The sequence below is a fragment of the Sphaeramia orbicularis genome, chromosome 15, assembly GCF_902148855.1.
Source record: "Sphaeramia orbicularis chromosome 15, fSphaOr1.1, whole genome shotgun sequence".
Taxonomy (NCBI): Eukaryota; Metazoa; Chordata; class Actinopteri; order Kurtiformes; family Apogonidae; genus Sphaeramia; species Sphaeramia orbicularis.
The window spans coordinates 24,236,771-24,264,475 of record NC_043971.1 but is presented as its reverse complement, the minus strand read 5'-3'; the positions used below and the strand labels follow the sequence as shown (position 1 = coordinate 24,264,475).

At 36.7% G+C, this 27,705-nt stretch overlaps 5 protein-coding genes across 6 annotated transcripts; 4 read left to right on the top strand and 1 right to left on the bottom strand.

The window, feature by feature from the left end:
• Positions 1 to 43: 43 nt before the first annotated feature.
• On the top strand, positions 44 to 3,818 carry cst3 (cystatin C (amyloid angiopathy and cerebral hemorrhage)). 2 transcript variants are annotated; one of them, XM_030155944.1, is made up of 3 exons: positions 44 to 329; positions 2,768 to 2,898; positions 3,048 to 3,129. In XM_030155944.1, exons 1-3 carry the CDS (start codon positions 117 to 119, stop codon positions 3,112 to 3,114), a joined length of 411 nt encoding a protein of 136 aa, XP_030011804.1. In that variant the 5' UTR covers positions 44 to 116; the 3' UTR covers positions 3,115 to 3,129. The 2 variants fall into 2 exon arrangements, with proteins under 2 accessions (XP_030011804.1, XP_030011805.1); XM_030155945.1 differs by lacking the exon at positions 3,048 to 3,129 and adding an exon at positions 3,428 to 3,818 and having other exon boundaries at positions 49 to 329; positions 2,768 to 2,878.
• Positions 3,819 to 4,902: 1,084 nt separating this feature from the next.
• On the top strand, positions 4,903 to 10,267 carry LOC115434453 (glycine N-acyltransferase-like protein 3). The gene is made up of 5 exons (XM_030156412.1): positions 4,903 to 5,318; positions 5,396 to 5,503; positions 5,600 to 5,720; positions 8,022 to 8,154; positions 9,559 to 10,267. The coding sequence occupies exons 1-5, from the start codon at positions 5,244 to 5,246 to the stop codon at positions 9,956 to 9,958; spliced, it is 837 nt and encodes a 278-aa protein (XP_030012272.1). The 5' UTR covers positions 4,903 to 5,243; the 3' UTR covers positions 9,959 to 10,267.
• An 805-nt stretch (positions 10,268 to 11,072) lies between these two features.
• On the top strand, positions 11,073 to 12,645 carry LOC115434454 (glycine N-acyltransferase-like protein 3). Its single transcript, XM_030156413.1, has 5 exons — positions 11,073 to 11,232; positions 11,323 to 11,433; positions 11,537 to 11,645; positions 12,009 to 12,135; positions 12,219 to 12,645. The coding sequence occupies exons 1-5, from the start codon at positions 11,161 to 11,163 to the stop codon at positions 12,616 to 12,618; spliced, it is 819 nt and encodes a 272-aa protein (XP_030012273.1). The 5' UTR covers positions 11,073 to 11,160; the 3' UTR covers positions 12,619 to 12,645.
• Positions 11,714 to 15,302, bottom strand: mgme1 (mitochondrial genome maintenance exonuclease 1). The gene is made up of 5 exons (XM_030156411.1): positions 14,599 to 15,302; positions 14,267 to 14,504; positions 13,737 to 13,869; positions 13,065 to 13,195; positions 11,714 to 12,792 (listed from the first exon to the last, which is right to left on the bottom strand). The coding sequence occupies exons 1-5, from the start codon at positions 15,110 to 15,112 to the stop codon at positions 12,765 to 12,767; spliced, it is 1,044 nt and encodes a 347-aa protein (XP_030012271.1). The 5' UTR covers positions 15,113 to 15,302; the 3' UTR covers positions 11,714 to 12,764.
• A 387-nt stretch (positions 15,303 to 15,689) lies between these two features.
• On the top strand, positions 15,690 to 22,242 carry snx5 (sorting nexin 5). The gene is made up of 13 exons (XM_030156150.1): positions 15,690 to 15,851; positions 17,317 to 17,421; positions 17,541 to 17,651; positions 17,875 to 17,996; positions 18,108 to 18,231; positions 18,570 to 18,665; positions 18,762 to 18,867; positions 19,021 to 19,096; positions 19,311 to 19,350; positions 19,440 to 19,526; positions 19,764 to 19,923; positions 20,031 to 20,116; positions 21,358 to 22,242. Exons 1-13 carry the CDS (start codon positions 15,819 to 15,821, stop codon positions 21,406 to 21,408), a joined length of 1,197 nt encoding a protein of 398 aa, XP_030012010.1. The 5' UTR covers positions 15,690 to 15,818; the 3' UTR covers positions 21,409 to 22,242.
• The last annotated feature ends 5,463 nt before the right edge of the window (positions 22,243 to 27,705 follow it).

The window sequence follows — 27,705 nt, the reverse complement described above, 5'->3', positions numbered from 1 at the left end:
ATTGGCTGAAAGATATGCCACTCCTACAGGAAAAAACATCCGTGACGTCCTTTATATAATAGGCTTACGTCGGGGTGTGTTTTGTTGTTTTCAGACTTGGTCGGAACAAAACAGTCATGACTCCAAAATTCGCTTTCCCTGTATTTGTGGCGGTTTTCGCCGTCGTGGGCATCAGCCTGGGGTCTCTAATGCCGGGGGGTCGAATGGACGTGGATGTAAACGACCCTGGAGTCCAAAATGCCGTCAACTTCGCCGTCGTCCAACACAACAGAGGGACCAACGACATGTACCTGCACCAGGCAGCGGAGGTGGTCAAGGCTCAGAGACAGGTCTGTACAAAGCACTGGCATGTATGTGTAAACATGTTTACTGACATACTGTCTGCTCCTGTAGACATGTCTAGAGGCAGTGGGTGAGCACAATATGGACTAATGGGGCCTGTATCTTTAATTAGTCTGCCTATTTTTATTCCTTTATAAAAACTGTCCTGTAAAAATTGTATTAAGGCAGGGGTGTCTTTTTTTTTTTTTTTTTTTTTTTTTAGTTCTGGGACCACATACTGCCCAGTTTGATCTTAAGGCCAGACCAGTAAAATAATAGCATAATAACCTATAAATTATAACTCCAAATTGTTCTCTTTGCGTGAAGAAAAGTAAAACTACATGATGAAAACGTGAATAACCTGAACAACCATGTACAACCAGAAAAATAAGTGCAATTTCAACAATATTGCGTCTCAAACAGGAAGAAAACTCCTAGGCACTGTCTTTAGGTATTAAAATGTCTTTATTCTCACAGCATGGTCATGTCATAAAAGAATTGGTGATTGGTGGGGTCTACATGACCATGCCATGAGAATAAAGGCATTTTGATGCCTATAGAGAGTGCCATGGAGTTTTCCTCCTGTTTGTCATCTACTTTATGAATCCCTTTTTTCCAAAGAGGACCTCTAACAAACTTTTTTGGGTCCTAGAAACATTCCTTCCCATTATTTCTTGAATATTACATCTCAGTTTGATCATTTGCATATACAGGGTGGGGAAGCAAAATTTACAATATTTTGAGGCAGGGATTGAAAGACAGTGTATGACCAATTAGTTTATTGAAAGTCATGAGAATTTATTTGCCACAAGAAAATTGACATAATAGAAAATGTTTTTATTCTATGTGTCCTCCTTCTTTCTCAATAACTGCCTTCACATGCTTCCTGAAACTTGCGCAAGTGTTCCTCAAATATTCGGGTGACAACTTCTCCCATTCTTCTTTAATAGTATCTTCCAGACTTTCTCGTAATAGTTTTGCTCATAGTCATTCTCCTCTTTACATTATAAACAGTCTTTATGGACACTCCAACTATTTTTGAAATCTCCTTTGGTGTGACGAGTGCATTCAGCAAATCACACACTCTTTGACGTTTGCTTTCCTGATTACTCATATGGGCAAAAGTTTCTGAAAAGGTATTGATAATAGTGTTAGGTATGATTATGACATCAATATATGTTTGGTTTCAAAACAATTGACATAGTGCCTGCTGAGAAAAAACAAGTAAATGTTCATTGTAAATTTTGCTTCCCCACCCTGTATGTGCATTACAACTTAAAAATCACAGTGGATCAACAAAGGCACAAAACATTTAGTAACAGGTAGAATATTTAAGTTCCACTTACTTCTCTTCAGACATTTCAGATTCTTCATGGTTGTTCAGATTATTCACATTTTTGTGAAAGGATAGTTTGTAAATGTTAACGTTTTGATATTGTAATTTTACTTTTTTCACATTATATGTTAACCTCTTCTTATGAAATGATTGTAACAGTGTGATTTAGTCATCATAGATAAAGTGTAACTGGAATTCAGTATGTAGTCATTGCACATGGTCAACAGTGATTACTGATGAGTATAAATAGAAATGTGTCTGAAAACAAAGTTATTCCAACCTTATGATCAACAGTGTATTTTACTGGTCCAACCCATTTGAGATCAAATTGGGCTGTATGTGACCCTTGAACTAAAATGTGTTTGATATCCTTGACACTTGTTTATTTTTGTTAAACCCTATTGAAGTTAAGTTGAAAGTCCACACTTCAGTTACATCTTGTTGCTTCATGTCACATCTAATGTGGTGGTGTACAGAGGCAAAGTTACAAAATTAGTGTCACGATGTGAATGAATCTACCTGTAAGTATGCATTTGCACGTCTGTTTATTCATTTACAAGTCTCAGTTCACTTGCAAATCATCAGTAAGCTGCTAGATATGTTTTTTACACCTTTACAAATTTCATTACAGGCACAGATTGAGACACAGATTTGTAACTCTAAACAAATAACTACACTAAACTAACAGGTTTTAAGAAGTGGCTTAGTGGACTAAAAAGAATCTAATGGTACACCCTTAAAAATATGTTCTCAAGAGGAATTTAGGAGAGTCAAAGAGCGATGTCCCTAACAGGAATGGCCTGGGTACCCTTATTGAAAATGTAGAAATGTGTTTTTAAAGATCTACTGAATAAGTGCAGAATAAAAGAAACCGTTGAAATACATGATTACATTTAAGCTGAACTCTTTAAATTGTGTGTGTCAACTGTTTTGGTGTTCATTGTGTAATGATTTTACTTAAATAATTTGATTTCAATAAATATTCGGCCTCTTGAGCGAACATCATTTGACCATCTGAATTCTTGAAATCCTATCCTGAAATTTGATGTAGGACTGTTAAAGAGTAAACTTTGTGATTTACATTACTGTCTCACCTTCTTCTACTTGCAGGTGGTTGCTGGCATGAAGTACATTATAACTGTGAAAATGGCAAAGACGAACTGCAGAAAGGACAGACCCAATGAAGTGTGTGCCATCCATGAGAACCCTGAAAACGCTCAGGTAGGGATTTTATTAAGTTACCTAAAATATACACAGCTGTAAATTGTACATAGCTTTTGGATTTTTGATTGTCTTTATTTTGATTTTGCACTTCTTTTGCTGTTGTGTGCTTTTGTACTTTGCTGCTGTGAACATGGAATTTCCCCTTGTAGGACTAATAAAGGCATATCTTGAAACCTTTGCTTCAACAAAAAACACCCTGGAATTTATTCCACTATTTTAACATCATAGAGTAAACTTCTGCTAACCTGAAATGGTCAGACTGACACAACTGCATACTTCCCTATTTTTTTCTTGTTCTATGATAAAGAGAAGTTGAAATCAGACTAGTGTAGAAGACCATTTCTTTTCTCTTCATTTTATGAACTCAAATTGAAATAACACTTCTTAAAAAACTGACCATGTTTAAGCACGTGTAGCACTAATGATGTTTTTTTTTTTCATTATTATTTATCATGTATTACCTATCATATAGTGTTTATTATTTTTATATTTTTTTTATCATGTCATTTTTAATAAATTTATGTTTCTGTATTCTTATTTTTGCAGCCTTACCAGTGTGAATTCACAGTGTGGAGCCGCCCCTGGGAGAATTTTCTTCAGTTGGTGGAAACGAAGTGCTAAAGAGTTGGAAATCTGCAGTGTTGTACTTATTTGAATAACCTCAACACAATAATATCTATGACAGATTAACCACAAGTATTACCTTTTACAATATCTGCTTGAATTCACTATTTTTAAATGTCACGGTGTTCAAGACTTCAGGACTGCCTGTGCATTATAGATATGTATAGTTCACATTAGCCTTTAGATTAACAGTTTTGCAATACATACTGAATCTAGAAATTTACTAATAAATGCATTCAGTTGTTTGGTGTTTGGCAGCACAAGCTGTGTAAAAGTAACATGGAAATTAAAGAGCATTTTGAGATAATTGTCATTTGTGTGTGAATTTAATGTCAGGCATCACAGGATTTGTCCCTCTTGATATTTATCGCACGTGCATTTACCCTCAACAATAAAAACAAGAAAGAAGTATGGGACAAAATGCTATAATTGTACACATCAATCACACAGGGTGGGTCTTTTTTCTGTGTTCTCTGTGCACTGTGTTTTTGTTTTTTTATTCCTAACATCTAAATATGAATCATGAACTAATACAACCACCATCTGTTGTGGAATAAGTAATCGCCTACAAGGACTTTTAACAATCATTCTCATTAAATCTTTTAGTGTTTTATCAGTTATGCTCAGGATGTGCTGAATTAAATTATTAGATTCAGGCTTTAAAGTTGCCTCCAACATTCCTAACCCTTATCTGTGCATTTATTAAATGTTAATGTTTTAGTGTCACAGTGTTCAGAAGGTATATGGTTTTTGGTCCAACTTTTACCTGGGTGTCGGGTGAAACAACTGACTAAAATCTGTAAATCACATTCACTTCACCCATTGGAATGAATGGGACAGGATACTCAACAGGGGCCCACCAAAGGACCAATCTAGTCTGTGGGATGAATTTGTGAAACATAAAACTTACCCTGAGATTCTAACAAAAAAATTTGTCAAAACCATTTTGGTTCAGGGGCCACATAAATCCCAATTAAATGTCGAGTGGATCAGACCAGTACAATATTATTGTAATAACCTTATAAATAATGACAACTGCAAATTTCTCTCTTTTAGTGTAAAAAAGTAAAATTAAAAGAAAATTTTTACATTTGCAAACTATTCTTTTGTACAAAGTGAATAATTGTTCAAATATGAACATTAAATGTCTCAAGAGAAGTAAGTGCAATTTAAACAATATTATGCCTGTTACTAAATGTTTTGTGCATTTATAGAGCCACTGCAAAAATAATAAGCTGAGGCAAAATATTGTTAATATTGCTTTTATTTTTCTTTAGAAATTTCAGCTCGTTCATGTTTTTTTTTTTAAATTTTTAAAGGATGATTTGTAGACATTTTTATAATGTAATTTGAGTTTTTTCCCCACACTAAAGCAGAGAAAAACCTTTGGAGTTGACATTATTTATATGTTATTATGTCGTTCCTTTACTGGTCTGTGTGTGGTCCCTGAACTCAGCTGAGTTGCCTCCTCTGGTTTACAGTATACAGAGAGGAAACCACGTGACACTGAAAGAGGAAATCAGTCTCCGGTGAAGCTCATCTTAAGTGCCTTTGGTTTAGCATCACAAATAAAGCTTTTATTTTTTCAATATTAGCCCGGAAGTAACGTCGACTTCATCTGCTGTGTGTCTTGACACAAATACAACGTCAACAAGTCAATCGTTTACCAGACGGATCTGAAACGGTCCAGTGGAACTCACACCACACTTCTGGGACAGATTTGCGTCAGAGCTTAACCATGAAGGTCTTAAATAAACATGAACTACAAATTGCTGAAGAAGTCTTGCTGAAACACATACCCAAGAGTTTTAAGGTAGGCATAATCCATTGGCAATGCATTATGTGTCAGATTTTTTTCAGCCTTTAATATTAAAGTTGCTTTGTTTGTAGGTCTATGGTTTCATATATGCATTAAACAGGAATAAGCCCACCACTATGGAGGTAGTGGTCGATACATGGCCTGATTTCAAGGTTATTATTTGCAGACCTGACCCCCAGGTGAGTTCTCAAACCACCGCAGAACGGCATTTACCAGAATATTACACTCGTATTATGTATGCAACAGTTGTGGTTGTTTTTCTGTTTATTTCGCAGAAGAAACTTACTTCGGAGCTGTTAAGGAAGGTTTCATTTTACTGCATGGATGAGCAGATTTTAAGGAAAATGCTCACAGAAGAAAACGCTGTTGACTTCAGCACTTTTTTTCGATTTTCAGGTAGAGTTTACTGTAGTGAAAAAGATGTTTCATAAAATGTGGTCTATAAATGATAAACTAGTGCTTCTGAATGAATGATGAAAACAGATGGTGGATTTATTGGGTTCTTTCTTACAACCATTTCATGCGATTTGAAAGTCCTTTCAAAGAGCCAGAATAATATCCAACCAATAACCAACATTAATCCAATCATTTCTCCTTCATAGCCTAATTTTTTAACATTATTTTTACTGGAGCAGAAGGATGTTGAATCTTACATGCTGTTGACATTGTACACCTTCGCAGAATTCCTTCATAGTACCTATCTATACCAAATTTTAAACTTTGGTTGAGAAAGTCTAAATGGCCTTTGTCACATTAATAAGTGTATGATTAATCTTTAATAAATGTGTCAGAGAGCAGGGATAGTAATGTAAAAATATTAAAGCTAATGATGATTTAAATATCATCACTTTCCTAAAATAACTTCCTATGGCATTTTTAAAGATTTTTCAGGAAACACAAATAATTTTACCAGAAATTAATTATTGCATGATTTACGTGAAAAAAGTCATTTTTGACAAAAAAAAAAAAAAAAAATGACTTGGGCAATTAATTTTAGGAAGATGACAATATACAGGGGTTGGACAAAATAATGGAAACACCTTAAAAAATCAACAAAATATAATTTAATATGGTGTAGGTCCGCCTTTTGCGGCAATTACAGCCTCAATTCTCCGAGGTATTGATTCATACGACTTGTGAATTGTTTCCAAAGGAATTTTAAGCCATTCTTCAGTTAGAATACCCTCCAACTCTTTTAGAGACGATGGCGGTGGAAATTGACGTCTTACTTGAATCTCTAAAACTGACCATAAATGCTCAATAATGTTGAGGTCTGGGGACTGTGCCGGCCATATGAGATGCTCAACTTCATTAGAATGTTCCTCATGCCATTCTTTAACAATTCTAGCTGTATGGATTGGGGCATTATCATCTTGAGGTGAAGGTGTTTCCATTATTTTGTCCAACCCCTGTATTTCAGTGAGTTAAAATAGCATTAACATTTTGCATCTGTTTGGATTTTAAATATAACCATGTTTAACCATTACAATTATTAAACACTGTCTTCACTGCTATATCATAAGAAATCATAGCTATCTATATTCAACATTTACCACTTAGGACACAAAACATTAAATCATAAAATGCTTTTTACAAAGTAATTACTAGAATAAATTGGAAACTCTCCCATGTTGTCTTCCAGCTCGGACATATCCTCCTAAAAATCACTATCAATCTCCTCATCTGGGAGGATTCAGATATAAGGCCTGTTGCAGACTACGTCTTGTCGCCGTGATGTCAGTCACTGAAATGGGAGCTCAGGAACCTTTAATATTATGAACCAACCACCACCACCCTCCTCTCAACCTCAGAGGTTGTAGATTATTTTATCACATTGCACTTGCAGATTTTGTGTCTATGTCAAGACACCCTCTGACCTCTGGATGACTTCTGTTCCCTTTGTGAACCTGATACAGTACCATCACTCCTAGGCTGTTTTACTATTTCCTGTTTGGAGATTCCTCCATGTATCTACAGACACCAGCAAGTGTCTGTCTCTGCAGGAACCTGGGTAAATGTGGTGGGAACGCAGACAAGTGTGGTGACAGTGTCAAGGTCCCCACTGAAGTCAGTCACTACTGTCCCATTAAAAACAATCACACAGACATGGCCTGTACAGTTTCACAGTTTCAAGATTCCCCGAAACCACTATTTTCCTTGAATTTACCTAGATTTTACCTACACTGGTAGATCTAAAACCCATTTCAAAAGATAGCCCCAGTGAACAGAAATTTGTAGCACTTGTACAAAAGTATAAAATGTTCAGATATTTTCATTTTTGTGTATTCTGGGTCATTTCAGGGAAACTAAGCAAATTCCATGTTAAAAGGATGGCATGCTAGGTATTTTTTACTGCTGTCAAGTGTCAAAATGGGTCAAATCTGATCCAAATGGGATGTAAGGTTTTTAAAGAAACAACTCGACAAACCTGTGCTATAATGTAAAAAAAAAAGGTCATCAAAACACAAAAGCAAATGTGAATAATGCTACGAAAAATCTACCAGAAGTACTTTGGATGAATACAAATAATTTGAACTGATAAATAATGTATGAGAAATGGATCCAAACAAAAACTGGAATGAAAAAGAAGAAGAAATTATGAGAAAAATGCTGAAAATGTTTTTAAGGCACAAGACCGGATCTACACTCTGTGGTCTGTAATCAGTAATAAATACTGTCTTTATTCTCTCATTGTAGGGTTTGACATGTCCATTACCGGCATGATTAAAGAAATCTCATCTGACAGAGGAATCAACACTAGGAGCTTAACGGTGGTAAATCTTCTGTATTCACCAGACTGCAGCAGTTTGATCTCACCAGCAGTTGACAGGTATACTCAGAAAAATAGTGTTCACTTAGTCTGTATCTCACTAAATGTCAAATCACCATTAATGTTATACTTACAGGTTAACTTGTGCTTCTGATTGTTACAGAACATTTTACAAATACAGTATCTGTCAAAAGTTTGGAAACACAGCCTTATAGTTTTTATATACAAAAAACTAAGTAATTTAATGACCAAACTAATATATAAACTTACGGACATTGGTATGAAAAGAGTAACATTCATCAAACTGTCACTTTGGGCAATAACAGTAGACTTTAAATGAAATACACAAACCTATGTCACATACCATTTTTCTGTTTACTGCTGTTTTGGAGAACATGCTATTTCATTAGATAACTTCAGGTTAAATACCCCGTAGACCATGATTAAGTACACTGGTGCATGAAAAACAATGAAAAACAGTTTTGATAGTTCAGCAGTAATACGGGCCAGTATTTAAGGCATGGCTACCTTTCTACATTGCTGCCCATGAAGTTGGAATAGGAGAAAATTATAAAATTCTCATAAAATGATTGCGACAATGTTGTTTATTTTTTATAGATAAAGTGTAACTGGGACTCATTCTACGTGGTCAAAGGTGATTATGGATATGTTGGAATAGGAATAAAAAGAAGAATATGTCTGACAACAAAATTATTCCAACTTTATGGGCAACAATGTATATTTCAATAATAATTTCATTACACTGCAATGTAATGAGAAACATCCAACCTGCTGTAAGGGTTATTTAGAGCTAAAACAGTGAGCTAAATGTTATCTATCAGGATCGTCGGTTCAACCGCACTGACATGACTGTAATTCTATTGAACTGTCCTGAGATGAACTGGTTGCCAGGTCAGAAAAAAATCGACCTGAACACAAAGTATTTCAACTGAATGTTTAAAGAAACTAACTGTCCAGATGCCCAGAGTGTGTAAAACTGTTGAGGGATTTTTAAAATGAAAATAGTTTGTTGATTAAATCTTTATCAGAATCAGCTTTATTGTCATTTGATCACAGACATTATCAGAATGAAACACAGTTTCCCAGGACTCGGTGTGCAGCATGAATGAACAGGATAAAAGAACAGACAACAAACGGTAAAAATATATTAAAAACAATAGAATAGAATAAAAACTTCTATAAATCCACTAAAATAATATCAAACCCAATATACCAATGTCTGTACATAATCAGTCAAAATTAATCTTCGTGCAATTAAATAAAGCAAATTGCGCTTCTGGGTCCTACCCAAGCTTTGAAATTATATTGAACATTTGATACTGTGTGCTGATATTGAGGGAAGTTATATACATTATAGTTCTATCACCCAGTCCTAGTTTAACTTCTTTACTTAAATATTTGCATCTGGTCAAAGTAAAACTTATATCAGTTTTTATTCTACAGTGATCTTGAATCAAGGATTTCCTCACTTAACCTCTCTCATGTGGATTTGGTGAATCAAACCTGGAAGTTTGGAGGCACTGAGCAGGGCTACAAAAACATTACAAACCTTATTAGCAACTTCCCCTCATACTGCATCACTGATGACCAGGGTCAGCCAGTGTCCTGGATACTAGTGTATGATTACTGTGCTTTGGGGATGTTGTACACTCTGCCAGAGCACAGAGGAAAAGGATACGCCAAAGTGCTGATCAACACCATGGCCAAGAGCCTCCACGCTCAGGGCTTCCCAGTGTACTGCTTCATCGAGGAGGAGAACACGATCTCCTACAGGCTCTTTAAGAGCATGGGCTTCATTGACGTTCCGTCTTACAGGGCACAGTGGCTTGAGATCAACTGTTGATGTTCACATTTAAAGGTGATTCATTGATCTTTTGAATAATAATATGATTATGTTCAGGTAAACGGATAAAATGTGAATATGGTTATTATGTAAAGGAAATTCAAATATTGTCTGTAATGATGCACTTTGAATAATCTTGTTTGTTCTTTTTAGGCTTTCTTACTCATATTTTATATGATTGTATTACAGACAAATGTACAATAAAATCAAAGGGTATAATTTTTACTTCACCAGTCCTGTCTTCTTTTTGCTGATGGCAACAATTTCATTCTGAGGCAACACATGCATTAGGCAGCCACCACCAAACACTTGACCTTTCTGTAGTCCATTGCACTTCAGTAACAATTTATAATGCTCATTTTTCCTGCATATTTCTTGTTAGAAATGAAGACACACCCGGTACAGCCCTGCCAAAACAACAAAACTAAAGGCTGACCAAGACTTTGCACAATACTATATTTTGACATGAGATTTATAGTAAACCTACTGTACTTTAGATGCTTACACAGGTACTATTCATTCATTTACTATTTTATTTACTTTTATCTAACCAGGAAGTTCCAGTGAGATCAAAAGCCTCTTTTGCAAGAGAGACCTGAACAAGGTAGCAGCCATATAAAATCAACACATACAAGATACACAAATGAACAATAAAACAGAATAACTGGTATTAAAGCACAATGGCCTCTCAAAAACCCCCACTGACATTTCTCCCTCACTGTATTCTTTATGATACTCTTATAATCATTAATGGACATGAGTGCTTTTAGTTAAGAATCTTTTGGACATTATTGCAGGACCATTGTGCATGGTGGGAAAACAAAGGTGCACCGTGTATTTAACCTTTATTTAACAATGTCTGTGATACTCTTACATCAGTCTGAACAGGTCCTATTTGTTGGGTACGGGTGCTTTTTATTTATTTATTTTATTGATTTATTTACGTTTGTTGCTTGGTGTGTTTTTAGTTTCGACACAAATCCAGGTTTTATGAAATATGCTGAAAAGCCTTGTACCTAAATCGTATCAAAGAAACAAACACCCACGCAATTTTTATTCCCATGAGAAAGAAAAAAAAAAAAAAAAAAAAAACTCGAAAGTGCTGATGGCGACGCAACCCACTTCCGCCTGAAGTAAAAGTCCAACTACGCGCCTCTGACGCTAGAACCTTGGTTGAAGTTTAATCTGTTAAATTAATCAACATGGAATTGAACGAAGAACAGCTGAAAGACGCAGAGACCAAACTAAAAACATATTTACCTCGCTCATTAACAGTTCGTATTATTTTTTCGAGTACGTTTACATGAGCTGTGTTTCTCTTTGCATGATCTCCATTGACTCACCGGTTCTGTTCTATTTCTAAGGCTTACGGTACCTTGGTCCTCATGAACCGAGCCAAACCGGATCCCATGAAGGTTTTTGTGGACACATGGCCAGATTTCCACGTAGTCGTTTGCAGACCTGAACGTGAACAGGTATTGTGACTGTGTCACTTATCCCACAATAAGCACCGAAGACTGTTGAATGTGTTATTACTATATTTCTGCACAAGTCTTGTCATATTTATCATCCTCACAGAAAGGTGACTCCTTTAAGGACATCATAGTTTTTGCCACTGATGAAACTATCCTGAAGGAAACCATTAGGAATCCCTGTGTTATTGACTGGAGCGCTTACCTGTGTGTAGGTAATAACCCCCCCCCCCCCACCTCCAAAAATGCATAATCATCAGTGCACTTATGTTCTGTAGCACACATTGTAATCATTAAAACACTGATCATTATACTCCATTTCAGTTGTTCTCAAGGAGATAATGCATGACCACTCAGTGATCGGAAACGGACAATGGAGATACGGCTTTCACAGTTTTAAAAACTAAATAACATTTTCCAGTCTGCAGTTGTCATATATCTTCATATTCATTTCAAACACTCAGAAAAAATTAATAAGCTATTCAGAGAGAATACACACAAAATAAAGTATGAACTATTTTTCTAATCTGCTTTATTAAAAAACAAAAAATAATCACTTCTCATCACTTCCAACATAGGTGTTGAACTCCAACACAGTGAGACATTCAGAGCAGTGGCATCAGAAAAAAACATTTGCAGCAGCCAACTGGCATTCTGTCACATGATGATCCTGAATGATGTGTCTGGTCTTCCCACTACAGACAGGTAAAACACCAACTGATTAATTTAATGTTAGTATAATAATCAAACTGGATTTGTCCTAATAAGAGTTATCCTTTGTCCTTCAGCTCAGTGGTCTCATTAAGCTCTCTGGATGAATCCCACATTGGACTGATGAATCAGACATGGAAGTTTGGAAATGACGATGCTGTTCCAATGATCCGGAACATGATTAAAAACTTCCCCTCCTGCTGTGTACTGGATGCAGATGGAAAGCCTGTGTCGTGGGTGCTAACGTATGCTTCATGTGCCATAGGGATGTTGTACACTCTGCCAGAGCACAGAGGAAAAGGATATGCCAAAGTGTTGATCAGCACCATGGCCAACAGACTCCATGCTCAGGGCCTCCCAGTGTACTGCTTTATTGAGAAGGAGAACACAGTGTCCTATAACCTGTTTAAGAGCCTAGGATTTACTGAAGACCCTTCATACAAGGGGACCTGGTTTCACTTCAACTATGAGAAATAGTGATTAAATGCTGACAGTAATGATAAGATGCTTTCACAAGCGCAAACGTATTGCATTTATAGAAAAGAAGTGATAAGATAATTTGATGGAATCAAAATGGGATATTTTCGGTCCAGGATCAGTTGGTCCACATCTTGTCTCATTTCTCAGATCATATTTGAAGTGTGACTGGATCTATAATAAAAAAAAGTGTAAGAGCTGTGAATCTGATAAAGTTTGAATTTTTATAAAAAAAATGAAAATATTAAAACATTTGACGATTAATTACATACTGCTCTGGTGCTAATTCTAAACTGAATTTAAATGACTTTATGTCACAGTCTTTCATTACATGTAACTAATCTATGTCTTACTATTTTGTTTATCTTAAAGGTATGTACAGCAAGTGTCTTTGTTTACCAAAAAGAAGCAAATCTAATGACATCTGAGATATCCAACTGCTTTACCTCTGTTCTCTGAACTTTTCAAGGCGCATCAGCCACATTTTCCAGTACTCCAGCATCAACTCTGAGTGCAGCTGATGGGCGTGAGCAGGTGAGCCATCCTTGTAGGCCACCACAATAAGCCCATTTTCAACCTGTGATGAATGAAATTAGTTAGGCATGAGGTCATCCTGCTGTGCCACATGCTTAGAGATGCCATTGTATAGAATGATGAACCACAATTCAGTGCAGTGACATAATGATTAAGTACATTATATGATGACAAAATATATACTTCCATCATTCTATTAGCATGGGACTGTGCTAGTGGTAGTTTGTAACTTCTAAGCTAAATTCACATAAAATAAACTTATAGACCATCAACACTTCTCCAAGATCTGACAGTTGAATTTGGTCCATGTTTGACTTCTTTAACCTTTTAGCCATTGTTTAATTTTCATCTTTTCTAGCTTTTACATATTGTATATAAACACAGAACTCATATTAACTTAGCCAAAAGTAAAGTATTCTGGTGAGAGGAGTCCCAAAACCACCTCTCACTCATGTACCTCAAAATGCTGGAACACAGACAACACCCAAGCCTTCAGAAAACCCAGGGAAATCCCAGATAAGGAATCAGACTTGAGGGTAAAAGACAGTTAAACAGTCTGAGAATAAAAACACTCAGCACAGCACCTGGTATTTGTAGTTGCCATCAACGTTCAGTGCCCCAGCGTAGGCTGCCACTTGAAGAGGGTTGTCATATGTGTTGCTCAGAGATGGTTTGGGTTTATCTGATGTCTTCCAGTCAATAACACACAAAACACCCCTGAAAACAAAATGATTTGATTGTTGTGAAGGTAAAAAAACAAGACAGACATACAACACTTTTTCACTAGACAAAAATTGTATTATTCAAAATTTCATTGTTCCTCTGGGATATCTGAATATATAAATGACTGATAAGAGCTTTTCATCACATAATGTTCCCAACTCATTTAAAAGTCAATTTTCAGTGTGTGAGCAGTCACATCATCAGGTGTCTACATCACATTAGGAAAAGTTGCTTAACATATTATGAAAGGCTCAAAATATTTGTGAGTACACAAATCTTGCTTCCAAAGGAGCATGAAAACACTAATATGTTTCTGAGAAAGGGAACTTCCTCTATACAAATTCTACTATAAAAAATTATAATGTGTCTGTGCCTATAAATCATCACTTACCTATAACGTGCCACACAGTCCACGATTCCCAGATAGTTCAGTGTGTCATGATGCACAGTGCTCTCAATGGCTCTCACTGCGCTGACATCCTCCAGGATGTGAGAGATGCTCTTCATGTATCCTTGAACTTCAGGTGCATACTCTGAGGTCTCTGAAGGATTTCTGTCCTTCCATGTTACACCTAATGTTAGAACATCCTCCAAAGCTGAGTGAAAAAGCTTCCCCTGCCTAAATAAATCTGAAACAAAACATCACATTTGAGTAAGTTCACAGTTTGCTTTGCCTCTGGAGTTGTTTACACTAGAGGGTTACAAATATTTAGTAAAACTTACTCTGACTGTACTCCTTGAAGCCTTCCTCTCCAAGCTCAGCGATCATTCTCCTTTTCCATCTCTCCAGGTAAAAGGTCTGCTCCTGGGACAGTGTCTGCTGTAGAATTCGTGTCACACTCGGTGCCAAAAATTTGCCCCGGTTTAACACAACCCGGGTCGGAGGTCCTGATTCGGGCTCTTCTGTCCCTAAAGTCCAATCAGAGCTTAAGAAGGGATGTGTGATTTTTGGTTCCCTCACCTCGGATCTTGTGGTTGTCTGAGCCTTGACAATGGGTCCATAAATATGCTCATCTTCCTCCTGGAGGGTCGTGGGGGTTTGGGAGCTGACCCTGGAGGACATGACAGACTTTACTAGAGAAGAGTAGCGTTCTGTGTCCACAGAGCTGTATGGGCTGTGTCTCTTTGGAGATCTCAAAACAGGACAAACAGAGAAGTGTCTCACAAAGTGGGAGGCACATTGCGGTGACTGTGAAAAGATGCCTCCTACAACGAACACACGCTGAAGAGCGAGCATAGTGGCGACGTTTAGCGAAAACAACTATTAGTACCGTGTTAATTGTGTCTGTTTATATACAACTAAATGCGTTTAAATACATTTAACGTTTGTAGAGGTAGTTTTTAACTTCAGTAGCAGTACTTGCCCCGACATGTCCCTGAGTAATCATATAACGCACAGCTGTTTCCAAACGACGCGCCCTTGTAGCTACACAGACTTCCGGATCTGGGATTTGAAGTTCTTATTTTGTTGTCACTTCTGTATTAGCCTCCATATAAACTACATTACCCAGAAAGCACGGTGTAACGCTAAAATAGGTCCGTGTGGTCACTAATTCAGTGTTACTAATTTCACTTTTTAGTAGCTCTTTACTTTCTCCGCTCATGATTCTGGATGAATCGATCATTATGAACTGCTGAATTCTTTTGTTTTTAAGTGATTACCAAATACAATGCTCTATGAAATCACTGTGATTAAAAAATGGAATAAGATTGATTAGGTTAAAGACCAATCGCTGCATTTTAAACTCGACACTGTCCAGTAAAATTCGTGTAAAGGCGGGATTTATCTTCATCATCACTATCAGAATGAGGGCGAAAAAAAGCGATTTGACAGCTCGTCAGGCAGCTATCCAGTGAGCCAACACAGAGCTTCCTGTATTTAGTTTTCTTATTTGGGCTGTTGGCCTGCTCTTACCAGACACTCGATTTCAGTCACTGCCATCATGACCACCCTAGACGACAGCAATAAGGAAAAAGTAAGTTATAGAGGTTATGGCATGCAAATTACACCAAAACTCAGTACTTGTAGCATCCGGGTAGCTAATACTGACGGCTGTTGTTTGGCTAAGTTAGTGCCGCTAACTTAAGTTATCTGCCCATAAAACGCTAGCTGCTGGCTAAACTAGCTGACATTTTCTATTTAAAACGATAAAAGTTGAGTAACCTCAAATGTATTATGGTTCGGTAAATACTAATGTGCATTTGTACCGAGAAAGGTTTTGTTGGCTAACATAAAGTCGGCAAACTTACTGTAAGGTAAAATATTTACAGTCTGAGGTTGCTTTTCTGTGCAGTGTTTAAGGTTGACCCACGGTTCTTTTAAACCGTATGTTTATTCTGTCAAGTTTCCACTTTTTCTTCTACGACAGTGCTGCACAGCACATTGGCACCTCTCTACAAAAACGAAACTAGCAATTTTAGAAATCTAATTTAGAGTTATTTTACTGGCATTTTGTTAGATGGCAGTGAAGGAAATGATATAATGGCATTCTTAGCGACGAATCCCATATGAAATGACGAAAACTGCACTGTTCTCCAGTTGGGAGAAGGCCTAGTCTAAACCAACAACCTGTAATTATCTCTTCCTTTATATGGTTGTAATCCCAGCCTTTTGTTTGAACTGTTGTAGTAGGCAGTTGATTCAACAATTTTTAGGGACTGTACTGCTACTGTATTGTTTTAGGTGTGTGAGAAGTATTGCCTCTTACCTCTTACATGGGTAGGAAAAACACCAGCACAAAGTATCATTTCGTGCATTTCTGGATGACCTCCTTGTTCACAATGGAAATATATCAAGAAACACAGCTGAAGGTTCTTCCGGGTATAACAATATTTTGTATTATCTAATTTTTGTTAGTTTTTTGGCCACATTGGCTATTGAGCTTTTGATCAACACTATCACAGAAGTCTAAGGAATTGGTTTCCTACATTAGCAGTTGGTTTTCTGTTAAACTACAAAAGGCTCCAGATACTGTAGATTTGTATTAGTCTTTCACTAGGCCAAGTTTCGATGGTAATAATCATAAGAAAATAGTCATGAATAAAGCACAGTTCAACTCTCTTTAGTGTAAACCTACTATGCCCAGGAGCAAGGTGTGGGGCAAATCTCTGTAGACTGATGTCTGTGTAGGTTCCAATGTGCCCAGGTCATCATTCTTCTTGGTAGCTCTTCTTGGTTCAACTGGGCTAAACCTGTCCAGTTGAGCCGAGAAGAACTAACTAAGAAGTATGTAGACTGATGGCTGTACAAAGGCATAGTTTGCGATACCATGTAGATTTATTATTTTAGAAATTTTCTGGAGGTATGTTGAAAGCAACATTAAAAACTAAAAGACTGCATTCAACTCAGTCTGTGAGTGACACACCACATTTACCACAATTATCACGTGAAGGTGAATGAAAATTGGTTGTTACAGCTACATAAACTTTTTTTTTTCTTAGATACGATCGGTGTCTGTGGACTTAAACAATGATGCCTCTCTTCTCATTGACATTCCTGATGCACTCTGTGAAAGGGACAAAGTTAAGTTCACTGTCCATACAAAGGTAAACACTTGATTGTATCTACACACACATTTTTATCTGTCTTTTAAATACTTTATATTTGCAGATGTTTTTTTTTTTTTTTTTGTTGTTGAAGATTATTGAATTAACTCTTTTCCCAGACCACACTCAGCTCTTTCCAGAAGCCAGAGTTCTCTGTTCCCAGGCAACATGAAGACTTTATCTGGTTACATGACACTCTGGTTGAGACAGAGGACTATGCTGGTCTAATTGTAAGTTGGACTTCTTGTAGACACATGGCTGCAATGTCACTGGGTTTTTTTTTTTTTTTAGGACTATGTATTCAATAAAAAAGGAGAAATACACAATTCACAAGCAAATTGTGTTTTTTTTGTCATGTGTATGATGAGGGAACTCCTTAGTAATTGAGTCATCATCATGTAATCTCTAAATATTTTTAAAATTGACTTCTGTTTTTTGCTTTATGATTCATAGATTCCCCCAGCACCCCCAAAGCCTGACTTTGAAGGCCCTAGAGAGAAAATGCACAAATTGGGGGAGGGTGAAGCCACCATGACCAAGGAAGAGTACACTAAAATGAAGCAGGAGCTGGAAGCGTAAGTGTGCTACAATAAAACCCATATATTGCACAAAGGAAGTGTCATGTGATCATTGAAGATGCTATTTATTGTTTGTGTGATATGTTTTTGATGTGATTTTCTTTTCAGTGAATATCTGGCTGTCTTCAAGAAAACTGTCCAAGTGCATGAAATCTTCCTGCAGCGACTATCCTCTCACCCGATTTTAAACAAAGACAGAAACTTCCAGATTTTCTTAGAGTATGACCAGGATGTGAGTTCCTCATAATGCTGACTTCCTTTCCGAGTTGTCAGTTGGAAAGAGAGGAAGTAGAGTTTACTGGAGAACATGACACGTGGCTTCCATCCTGCTGTGATCAGCATTTGTGTCTATGTAGTACTTGCTAGTATGTTAGGTAACAGAACTAGGGTATGAATTTTACATTTAATGTAATAAATAACAAAAGCATAAGCTACATATATTTGTGGACAGCCTTTGAACCTCATGTTGCAACAAAAAATGTATTAAATATTGATACAGTCACAAATATAGCCTTTACTGTAGTCCTTACTGATGTAATATCTTTTGTTTCTGCTTACTTTCCTTTTTAGCTCAGTGTGAGAAGAAAGAATGCAAAGGAAATGTTTGGGGGATTCTTTAAAAACATGGTAAAGTCAGCGGATGAGGTCCTTATCTCTGGGGTAAAGGTGAGTGTTTTGCATGATATATTTTTTTTCTCTCTCACATAAGCACTGCCATAGCTTCTTCCTCAATTACCTTTTTATTTATTTTTTTCTGCACAGGAAGTTGATGACTTTTTTGAGCAGGAGAAGACATTCCTTCTGGACTACTACAGCAAGATCAAAGATTCCACTGCCAAAGCGGAGAAAATGACCCGCTCACACAAAAGTATTCACCATTTCCCATAAGTTTTCACATTAGGTTATTGAAAAGGGCTTTATGTTGTACAAAACTCATCAACATGGGGCTATTTGAAGAAAAAAAAATATTTGAATGTTTTGGGGTTTTTTTTGTCTTCACTGATAATTTCTGTTCTTACAGATATTGCTGATGATTACATTCGGATTTCTGCCACTCTGAACAGTCTTTCCTCTGATGATAGTACAGCGAATAAGAAGTAAGTATGTTTGAGAATTTAGCCATTTCTTTGAAAACTTCAAATTAGTACTGAAGCAATAATTGATAGTTCTCTATTAGCCTTATCTTGTGAACTGCAGCAAATCAGTCCACAAACTGAAGCAATTTTGGGGTGTTTGTAAAACGTAATACTGTACTAAAACAATTTTACTGAAGATATTTTAAAACTTGAAAATTTTTTTTGTTCTTTATAGGCACTTAGAAAAAATGTCTGACCTCTTTGAGAAACTCAGAGTGAGTAGAGTCTTATGTACCAACAAAAAATAACACGGATCCTCATTTATACACACATTGTAGTAACTATGTCTTTTGTGTCTCTGCAGAAAGTGGAGGGAAGAGTAGCCTCTGACCAGGAGCTAAAACTCACAGAGCTGCTAAGATACTATATGAGAGACATCCAGGCTGCCAAGGTGAGACATGGAGAATGCTCAAGCTTGATGATACCACTCACACTGCTGTATCTGATTGGTTTGCAATATATGGGCTGATGCTAAATATTGTCACTTCATAACAAAAACTGTGGCACAATTTTGTGTTTTGTGTCATTTCTGTTGCAATCTCTTTTTTTGGCTGTATTTTACTTTATCTTTAATGTAGTTAGGGTGTGTTATTTATTCTCATTTCTCCCGTTAACCTAATGTGTCCAGGACCTTCTGTACAGACGGGCCCGGGCTTTAGCTGACTATGAGAACTCCAACAAGGCTTTGGATAAGGCTCGACTGAAGAGCAAGGACATTCCTCAGGCAGAAGAGCACCAGCAGCAGTGCCTGCAGAAATTTGACAAGCTCTCCGAGTCTGGGAAGAAGGGTATGTGCACCTGTGCATAAAAGATGCCAACCTATTCACTACTATGAGTTTCTTCGATTTTACTTACAGTGCAGTCCTTTTTAAACATAATTGTATGCTTCTTACAGAACTTACAAGTTTCAAGGGAAGACGTGTTGTGGCCTTTCGGAAGAATCTCATAGAGATGGCTGAGCTTGAGATAAAACATGCTAAGGTGAGAAGCAGCATACAGCTCTATTATATCTGTTTCATAATGTGTACAAATGAATTGCAGTATGCATGGGGCATATGCAAAATTCTGTGTGAACAGATTTAAAAGATGTTTTTTTTTCCATATCACTAAAATACTTAATTTGGCCTGAGTATTTAAAGGGGTCATATTTTGCTAAACCCACTTTTATTAGTCTTTGGTACATTTATTTGTGTATTTGGGGACCCTAATAGTTCCAAAAGTTTGAATTTGAACCCTCCAGGGGCTGCAAAGCTATCTTTATATTCATTATGGGAAAAATCGAGTGGATGTTTCAGTTCCTGTTTCAGTTCTTTCTTAATTTGTTATATTTTATAACTAGTTACGTCACGACATTTGCTCATATAAGGTCAAGACTTCTGATGAACATTTCTCTGAGTACGCCATAATTGCTTGTCAGCAGCAGTGGTTGTAGTCCATACTGAAAATATGTCCAAACTTTGAGCAGATTACCTAAAATGTTCAGTTGTTGGTTGAACGAGACAGAGCAGCAGAGTCAACAACCTGGAAGGGGTGGGGTGTGAAGTGGCTCATTTGCATTTAAAGGGTCAGCGCTCAAAACAACCTTTCTAGGGTCATTACTCAAAAATAGGGTTTGATCTTGGGCCTGTAGAGTTTAATTAATGAAGAATTCAGACCCAAGCATAGCATTTACAGTTTATATAGCCCACGGGGAAATGTTTTAAATTGCAACTCCATTTAAAAAAGTAAATTATCACTCCTTTAACACCTGCTGGCTGCATTTTCTGAAAGACAAACATATACATCACCAAAATAAAAGGACAATTAAATCAAGAACACCAGAAATCAGCACAGTTTTTACAGCTGCCTCATCAAAATCTGAACATTCCTGCTTTGATTTACTATTACACTCGCGTACTTTGGAAGTGTTGTATTGATTTTTTTTTTCTCAGATTCACTGATAATGAAAAGGACAGTGAGCTTACTTGAATCAATAGCTGCCACAAAGTACTTGCATGTCTAAGCATCCTGTTTCTTTTCAGCATTTCAATAAGTTGCTCATCTTAAATGAAAATGATGTTTTCCATTATGAGTCATTAACCACAGCAAAGGTAGCATTTGTGGTAGATAGCTTTTCATTTATGGAAAGATCATACATTAACAATAGCTGTAGAATGCAGTGCAGCTCTTGTGCCTTCAAATTGGATAGACATGCTTAACATGATGTTCTCTTTTCTGTACAGAACAACGTGACTCTATTGCAGGGATGCATTGACCTGCTCAAGACCAACTGATGGTTTCACATACCCCTGACCTACCATCTCGAAATGACCAGTCATAACAGATGAAATCGTGGCATCCCCAGAGCTCGGCATGGACATGAGTCCATACCCTGTCTCTGATTTCATCAATGGTTCTGATGCCACTTCAAAAACCTGCACAAGGCCAAGTGTCTCGTAAGCAGAATGTCTTGAATGTTTACAGTGTCCTTGTACTCTGGTCCATACTTGGTCCATATCCATTATTTATGGAAGTCTAATACCGTGTGATACCATGTGAGGCTGCCAACATAGTCCTTCCATTTTCCTTTTTTTTTTCTCACTTTTTGTTTTTCTTTTAGCCTCTGTAAATTCTTCCTCTAACCCTCTCCCCCATATGCACAAAAATACTAGTACCATAGAGCCTAATCCATTTGAAGTTCCTTTATTGAATAAGAATGAAATACCTTTTCAAAGGTTCAGTGTGTGATATTTGAGTTTGCAACCAACTGAATGCTCCCACACTTCTCTAATGTTGGCTGCAAAAAAACAAGGAAGTTTATAAGAGCCAGTGTTTATTTTGTTTGTTTTTTAAGTTAAGGTGATATTAACTCTTGTCCACAATCAGACCAGTAGGTGATAGTAATACTTCTTAACATTGGGTGCCACCTTTCATAAAACTGGGGGAAAAAAAGAACAAAAAGAAGTCTGTTCTGAGTTACTGTAGGAACATGGTGGTGCAGCATGACTCCATGAAAGGTGACCAGCCCCCTCAGCAGATATAAATGACTCATTCTAAGGTATCTTAAAAAAAAAAAAAAAAAAAAAAAAAAAAAAAAAGGAATTTTCATTTGTGGATAATTCTAAATGATTAAAAAAAAGAATATTGTATTCAATTTCTACATTCTAAAATCCCCTTAAATCTTACACACTGGACCTTTACAAAGGTTTAGAGATTGTTTTTCACATAACCATAACTTATGTTGTGATTTATATGTGTGATGTGCTGGGTGTTTTTGTTTGGTCATGGAACAGTCTAACTGATGCAAAACTAGTGCCTGGAAAAAGAAACATCCTCATGCTCTGCATTCCTTAACTGTGAGATTGATGTGACAGCAAGCCAACACTCTAGTAAGGAACGTCACTGCTGGCGTAAAAGGTAGGTAGGAGAGATCAGAAATAGCTGCACTTCACATAAGGAATGGACAGTTGGATCAGTCCCCTCATTGTTTGTTAGAAAAGGCCTCATATTTTAGTCATATAAGAGGCATGTTAGTTTTGCAAAAAATTGAGATTTCAGCAAGGAGAGTAACTTTATTGACTATTTGAGCATTATTTCAAATAGTCTTTGTTAGTACTGTCTATATGCCTGCATTTTGGTTTTATTTTCATATACCTCTGCACTACATATATTATGTCTTGCGTTAATTTTTTCCTTTTCACCATGTAATTAGAGTTGTTTTTCTTCATTTTGGCCTGAGTTGTATGTTGTTTTTGCTGGAGAGTTAAGTATTACAATATTTGCCAGACATCTAAACAGTCATTGTATAAAAAGATGCACTTAAATGATGAGAAAGACTTTACAATCATGACCAGGCTCAGTGGAGTGTTTAAAATGCATTATAGTTTTTTAAGAAAATTGAATGTATTTCTAATGGATTCCAGCTGTGTGAATCTTCCATGATGCTTTCCTTAGAGAACATTAGCATTTTATATAAATTTGTAATGATGGCATAGAATAAATCCTACTTTCCCAAGAGTTGTCCGTGTTGTGGTGCATTTGTTTAACTTATCCATAGGAATGTTCAGTGAAGGTTGTGTTTGTGGAGCATTTAGAGAACAGCTAGTCCTCAGTTCTTGCACGTTTTTCTGCTGGATTGGAACACTGCTCTTTTGTCTCTGTATTTAGGGTCGAGCGGTCACTCGTCAGACCACTGGGTGGCACTATCCAACCATATGATATCATAGCAGGTGGTCTCTTGAGCTGAAACACAGCTGTATGCATGTTTGTTAAATCCATTGACCACAGTAGATCATGGAATGGGACATTTGGGTTATTAGGTAAGCTATGAGGAAATGCCAGAAAACTCAGGGAAATCACAGACAAAATGCACGTTTCATGTCTGGATTTGGCAGGACCAAGCAACATGACTAAACGGCTTGCAAAAACAGGCATAGGGCCTCATACTGTATTCACATTACACTAGAGTAGACTGTAATAAAACTACTGATGCTACAAGTCAATTTTTTTAAAACTGTACTTTAGTCCATTACTATTTTAAGGTAAGAAATGAATAGTAGAAAAGAATAATGTGAAGACCATGCCAACAGCACTTACAATACCTGTGTCCAATGAATTTATTTGAAATGGTGGCATCACTTGTGCAAAGTGACAGTGGGTTTTAGGCTGATCACTGATTGGATGAAACCAAGAGCCAATGGGGTGATAACACATATCAGTGCAAACAGATTAGCCAACTGCAATCTGAGTAAACAGTTTTTGAAAGCATGGTGTTAAAACATACTCTGGTGGATCCAAAGAACAAGGCCTCTTAGAAATGTAGAGACAGTCTCCTAGACATGGATTAAGGCTACGGTTCAAGACTAAACAGGAAAAATTATCACTAATAAAAAAAAAATGTTGGAGTCATGGATAAGACTTAATCAAGATAAGGAATGCTGCCATGAAACCCAGAATTTGTATGTGTGCATGTACTTTATGCAGCTACTAATCTGAGTTCATCCATAAAGCCCCAAACCTGATCTAAAATGTTTAATAAGTTTTGAACTACTTGTCCTATCAATACATGTAAATAATTGGTGTAAAATACAGTCTGTCGTCTTATTAAGGTCATCAGATATGACCCATTTGGCCAGTCAGAGGCTCCGTAGTGAATGTAGAAACACTGTCATCTTCTACAACATTGATTCACCAGTGAAACCAATGGAGTTGGATCAATGACAGTGGATGGACACACTTGGTTTATGTTCAGTTAACCCATAAGGACCCGGTGTTACTTTTGTGTCAGTTCCCAAATGAATTTTTCTCTATATTTAACCTTCCTTAAGTGATTTATCACCTGTTATTGTAATATTATCTTGTGTATTTTGTGTTTTTTCATTGAAAATCAGGTATTTAATTTACTGATTGTGTAGATGTTCATAAAAGCTCAGATTAAAGTTGAGGGTTATTTTATCAAAAACAGATAAAACTGAAGAAAAAGTGACTTTTTCAGCAAATCTATCATTAACTGAACATAAACTGTGTCCACCCACTGTCATTGCTCAAACTCCATGGGTTTTACTGGTGAATCAATGTTGTAGAAGATGACGGTGTTTCCACGGTAACTATCGAGCCTCTGAACATCTATATCTGATGACCATGAAAAGAGGACAAACCAATTGTTTACGTGTATTGATAGGATTAGTGGATTAACGAGTTAACGATCAAACATTTATATCAGTAGATGTTTTTTGGTAGATAGTGGATGTTTGGGTCTTTATGGGTTAATAATATATTTTGCTGAAAACGTCACTTTTTCTTCAGTTTTCTCTGTTTTTGATGTAATAACCCTCAACTTTAATCTGAGCTTTTATGAACGTCTATATAATCAGTAAATTAAATATAGGAAAATATCTGATGTTCACTGAAAAAAACATAAAATACAGACAATTATGTCATAAGTGTCACTTAATAAAAGTTAAATATAGAGAAAAAAATTTTGGAACTGCCACAAAAGTAACACTGGGTCTTTATGGGTTAATCAGAGAAACAGACAGGGTTAAATTGAGTATTTTCATGTTGTCTTTCAGTAGCTATTGGGTTTTTATAAAACATCCATAGTTTTTGCTATAATGAGGAACACTTCACAAGCAGTAATGCTCTGTGTGAAGCATGGTGGTACGATGTGATGCAAAGGAGAGACTGAGTTTGCTTATTTCATGAATTTCATTATCTCCTCATGGGGCTGAATTGAGAAAAGACATGTTTTTTTTTTCATGTTTTCAGAATCTTTGGTGTCATTAGAAAAATAGAGCATTTGTAATGGAGTGAATATTTTACAGTCTTTAAAAGCTGTAATTACACTGGTTTCATCCCATAATGCTCAGCTGTACACTACTCTACAAGCAAGGCCAGGGAAGTGAGAATGCACTATGTAAATCTTTAACAAAAGCCCATAGCAATTTTGCAGTTCAGATCATTTTTTCCTGCTGTCTAAAGTCATGAATTGAAAGCATTTCTGTGTCTTTTACCTCTATGGTGAACGTACAAATAGGTGAAGTGCAAAGAACTAACATGCCAACCACTTACTTACGCTGACTGAGCCTGTGAAAGCACCTGCCTCATGTCCCAGAGGTCTTCACTGTTCAGCTGAAAAGTCAAGATAAATTCACACAGAAGCCTCAGAGGACGACTGCAGGCATTAAGCGTTATGGCCCCCTTGAATAGAAACTGCATCCTCTGAGGGGACTCACTGAAAACGTGCACCTGCAGGGTTTTTTGACATATCTTAACAGTATGTTCTTCCTAAGCGAAACAAGAGAAGCTTCTTCCTGGTAGAATTTGCACATAGCCACTGCATAAAGATGTTTTGGCTGCTTTATCATAGAATACATGTACCCCAGGATGTCTTGAATTGCACTGACTGTTACATTTCTAAACTTACTATTGAAATGATGTAGCAACCGATAAATATGGTAATATAATAATGCACATTTCTTCACATTTGATTACGTTTCAGACTTTTTTGAAAATACATTTTGTGTTTTTGTGCATTATCATTCCAGCCACTGTATTATTCTTCGGTGTGGAAAAATGGCACTTTCTGCATTGAGAGAAAGCAATTATTACGTGCTCAATACAAACCCCCCCCCCCCCCCCCCGGTAGTGCAAGATTTAATGACAAATGTGAGAGTTGTAGACATACTGAAGGACAATGTCTTTTCTTACTGTCGCAACAATAGAAAGCTCAGATGACCAAAAAGTTTTGTAAGCTGCATACCTTAGCTCAAACTTTTCTAGGTTAGTTTGCCCTGCCCTGCTCAGATAGTTGTTAGCTTTCACACACACAGTACAAACACAATGTTATCTCAGATTCTGGATGACTGACATGTACAGGCAAATATTACATCCGATCACACAAGAACAGTTTAATTGTAATTGTATAAAAATGTATAGATATTTTTAGATATACTGCATATGTGAAAGGCTACTTTACATCTTCATTATTATATATAAAGTGCTTGAATGAAAGCGACAATGGGTGAATCTGCCCACTTTTGGACTTTGTTGGCCCACAGTGAAGGTGTTGCAAAATTTGATCAGGGTGCAGAGTTACTGTAAGAAGAGGGAGTGAAAATGACACACACAAGTTGCACTACTAAGTAAAAGATTATTAGTATATCGGATGAGGAAATGTTTGTATGGGAGACATCTTCATCCAAAAAGGTTTGTATAATTTTACTATTCATCTGTAACTCAGGCTCTTGTCAGCCAATGTGAGCAGTGTTAGAAAAATAAGTGACATGACCTTGCCCGATAGGTGAGTGTAAATAACCACAATGTTAAACAGAGTCAGTCAGTGTTAACAGTCTAAGATATACAATCGCATAAAACTCATGCTATATATGAGTTTATACTCTACATACCCTCTGTCAGCATGCATAGGTAATCATGGTAACCCTGTCAAATGGCTCTCTCAGTACAGATGTGAGTCTATGTTTAAAGAAATTTATTTTCATGGAGTCTGAGACCACTTTTTTATAAACTGAGGGGTAAAGGTGATACTTAAAATACCTCTTTACAGATGGCTGATAAGAACAAACATGACTAAACTTGGTCTGTAAGGGGTGCCTCCACTAAAGAAACTGTTTAATTAAACCGTTGTGGGAGAGTAAATGTCAAGGATGTCTATAAAAACAGACTGTGATGTCGGACCTGGGTTGTGGAGAACATATTTGTTCAAGTACAGAGCTACATGGTTCATGTACTTTCAGCTTTACCACACCTCATATTACACCTCATTGTAATGACAAAAGCCTTGACACAATGTGTCAATAGAGTGAAACAATGTCATTATGATCCTATTAGTTTTGGGACATTAAAATAATGGCAGATGTAATAATCACATGCTAACAATGTTATCGAGTGAGCTCTATGTGACATTTGTAGTGGAAATATTATGTCAACCAGTGTAATAATAGAGGGGCTTTTAAAGTTTGATGACAGTCTTCAGCTTCATTCATGGTACACTGCAAAGTTTTAACCAGCTTTACAATCAGTTCAACCATTTATAAGTGTAATAATAACATTTTTTTTTTTTTTTTTACTTA

Excerpts from the sequence above, each read along its gene's own strand:
- cst3 (XM_030155944.1), top strand. The coding sequence starts at position 117 with ATGACTCCAAAATTCGCTTTCCCTGTATTTGTGGCGGTTTTCGCCGTC. Across the intron at positions 330-2,767 it reads TGGTCAAGGCTCAGAGACAG|GTGGTTGCTGGCATGAAGTA; the intron begins GTCTGTACAAAG and ends TTCTACTTGCAG. Across the intron at positions 2,899-3,047 it reads GTAGGGATTTTATTAAGTTA|CTTGAAACCTTTGCTTCAAC; the intron begins CCTAAAATATAC and ends ATAAAGGCATAT.
- LOC115434453 (XM_030156412.1), top strand. The coding sequence starts at position 5,244 with ATGAAGGTCTTAAATAAACATGAACTACAAATTGCTGAAGAAGTCTTG. Across the intron at positions 5,504-5,599 it reads TTTGCAGACCTGACCCCCAG|AAGAAACTTACTTCGGAGCT; the intron begins GTGAGTTCTCAA and ends TTTATTTCGCAG. Across the intron at positions 5,721-8,021 it reads CACTTTTTTTCGATTTTCAG|GGTTTGACATGTCCATTACC; the intron begins GTAGAGTTTACT and ends CTCTCATTGTAG.
- LOC115434454 (XM_030156413.1), top strand. The coding sequence starts at position 11,161 with ATGGAATTGAACGAAGAACAGCTGAAAGACGCAGAGACCAAACTAAAA. Across the intron at positions 11,434-11,536 it reads GCAGACCTGAACGTGAACAG|AAAGGTGACTCCTTTAAGGA; the intron begins GTATTGTGACTG and ends TCATCCTCACAG. Across the intron at positions 11,646-12,008 it reads GAGCGCTTACCTGTGTGTAG|GTGTTGAACTCCAACACAGT; the intron begins GTAATAACCCCC and ends CTTCCAACATAG.
- mgme1 (XM_030156411.1), bottom strand. The coding sequence starts at position 15,112 with ATGCTCGCTCTTCAGCGTGTGTTCGTTGTAGGAGGCATCTTTTCACAG. Across the intron at positions 13,870-14,266 it reads GACTGTGTGGCACGTTATAG|GGGTGTTTTGTGTGTTATTG; the intron begins GTAAGTGATGAT and ends TTTTGTTTTCAG. Across the intron at positions 13,196-13,736 it reads ATGGCAACTACAAATACCAG|GTTGAAAATGGGCTTATTGT; the intron begins GTGCTGTGCTGA and ends CATTCATCACAG.
- snx5 (XM_030156150.1), top strand. The coding sequence starts at position 15,819 with ATGACCACCCTAGACGACAGCAATAAGGAAAAA. Across the intron at positions 15,852-17,316 it reads ACGACAGCAATAAGGAAAAA|ATACGATCGGTGTCTGTGGA; the intron begins GTAAGTTATAGA and ends TTTTTTTCTTAG. Across the intron at positions 20,117-21,357 it reads TTGAGATAAAACATGCTAAG|AACAACGTGACTCTATTGCA; the intron begins GTGAGAAGCAGC and ends TTTTCTGTACAG.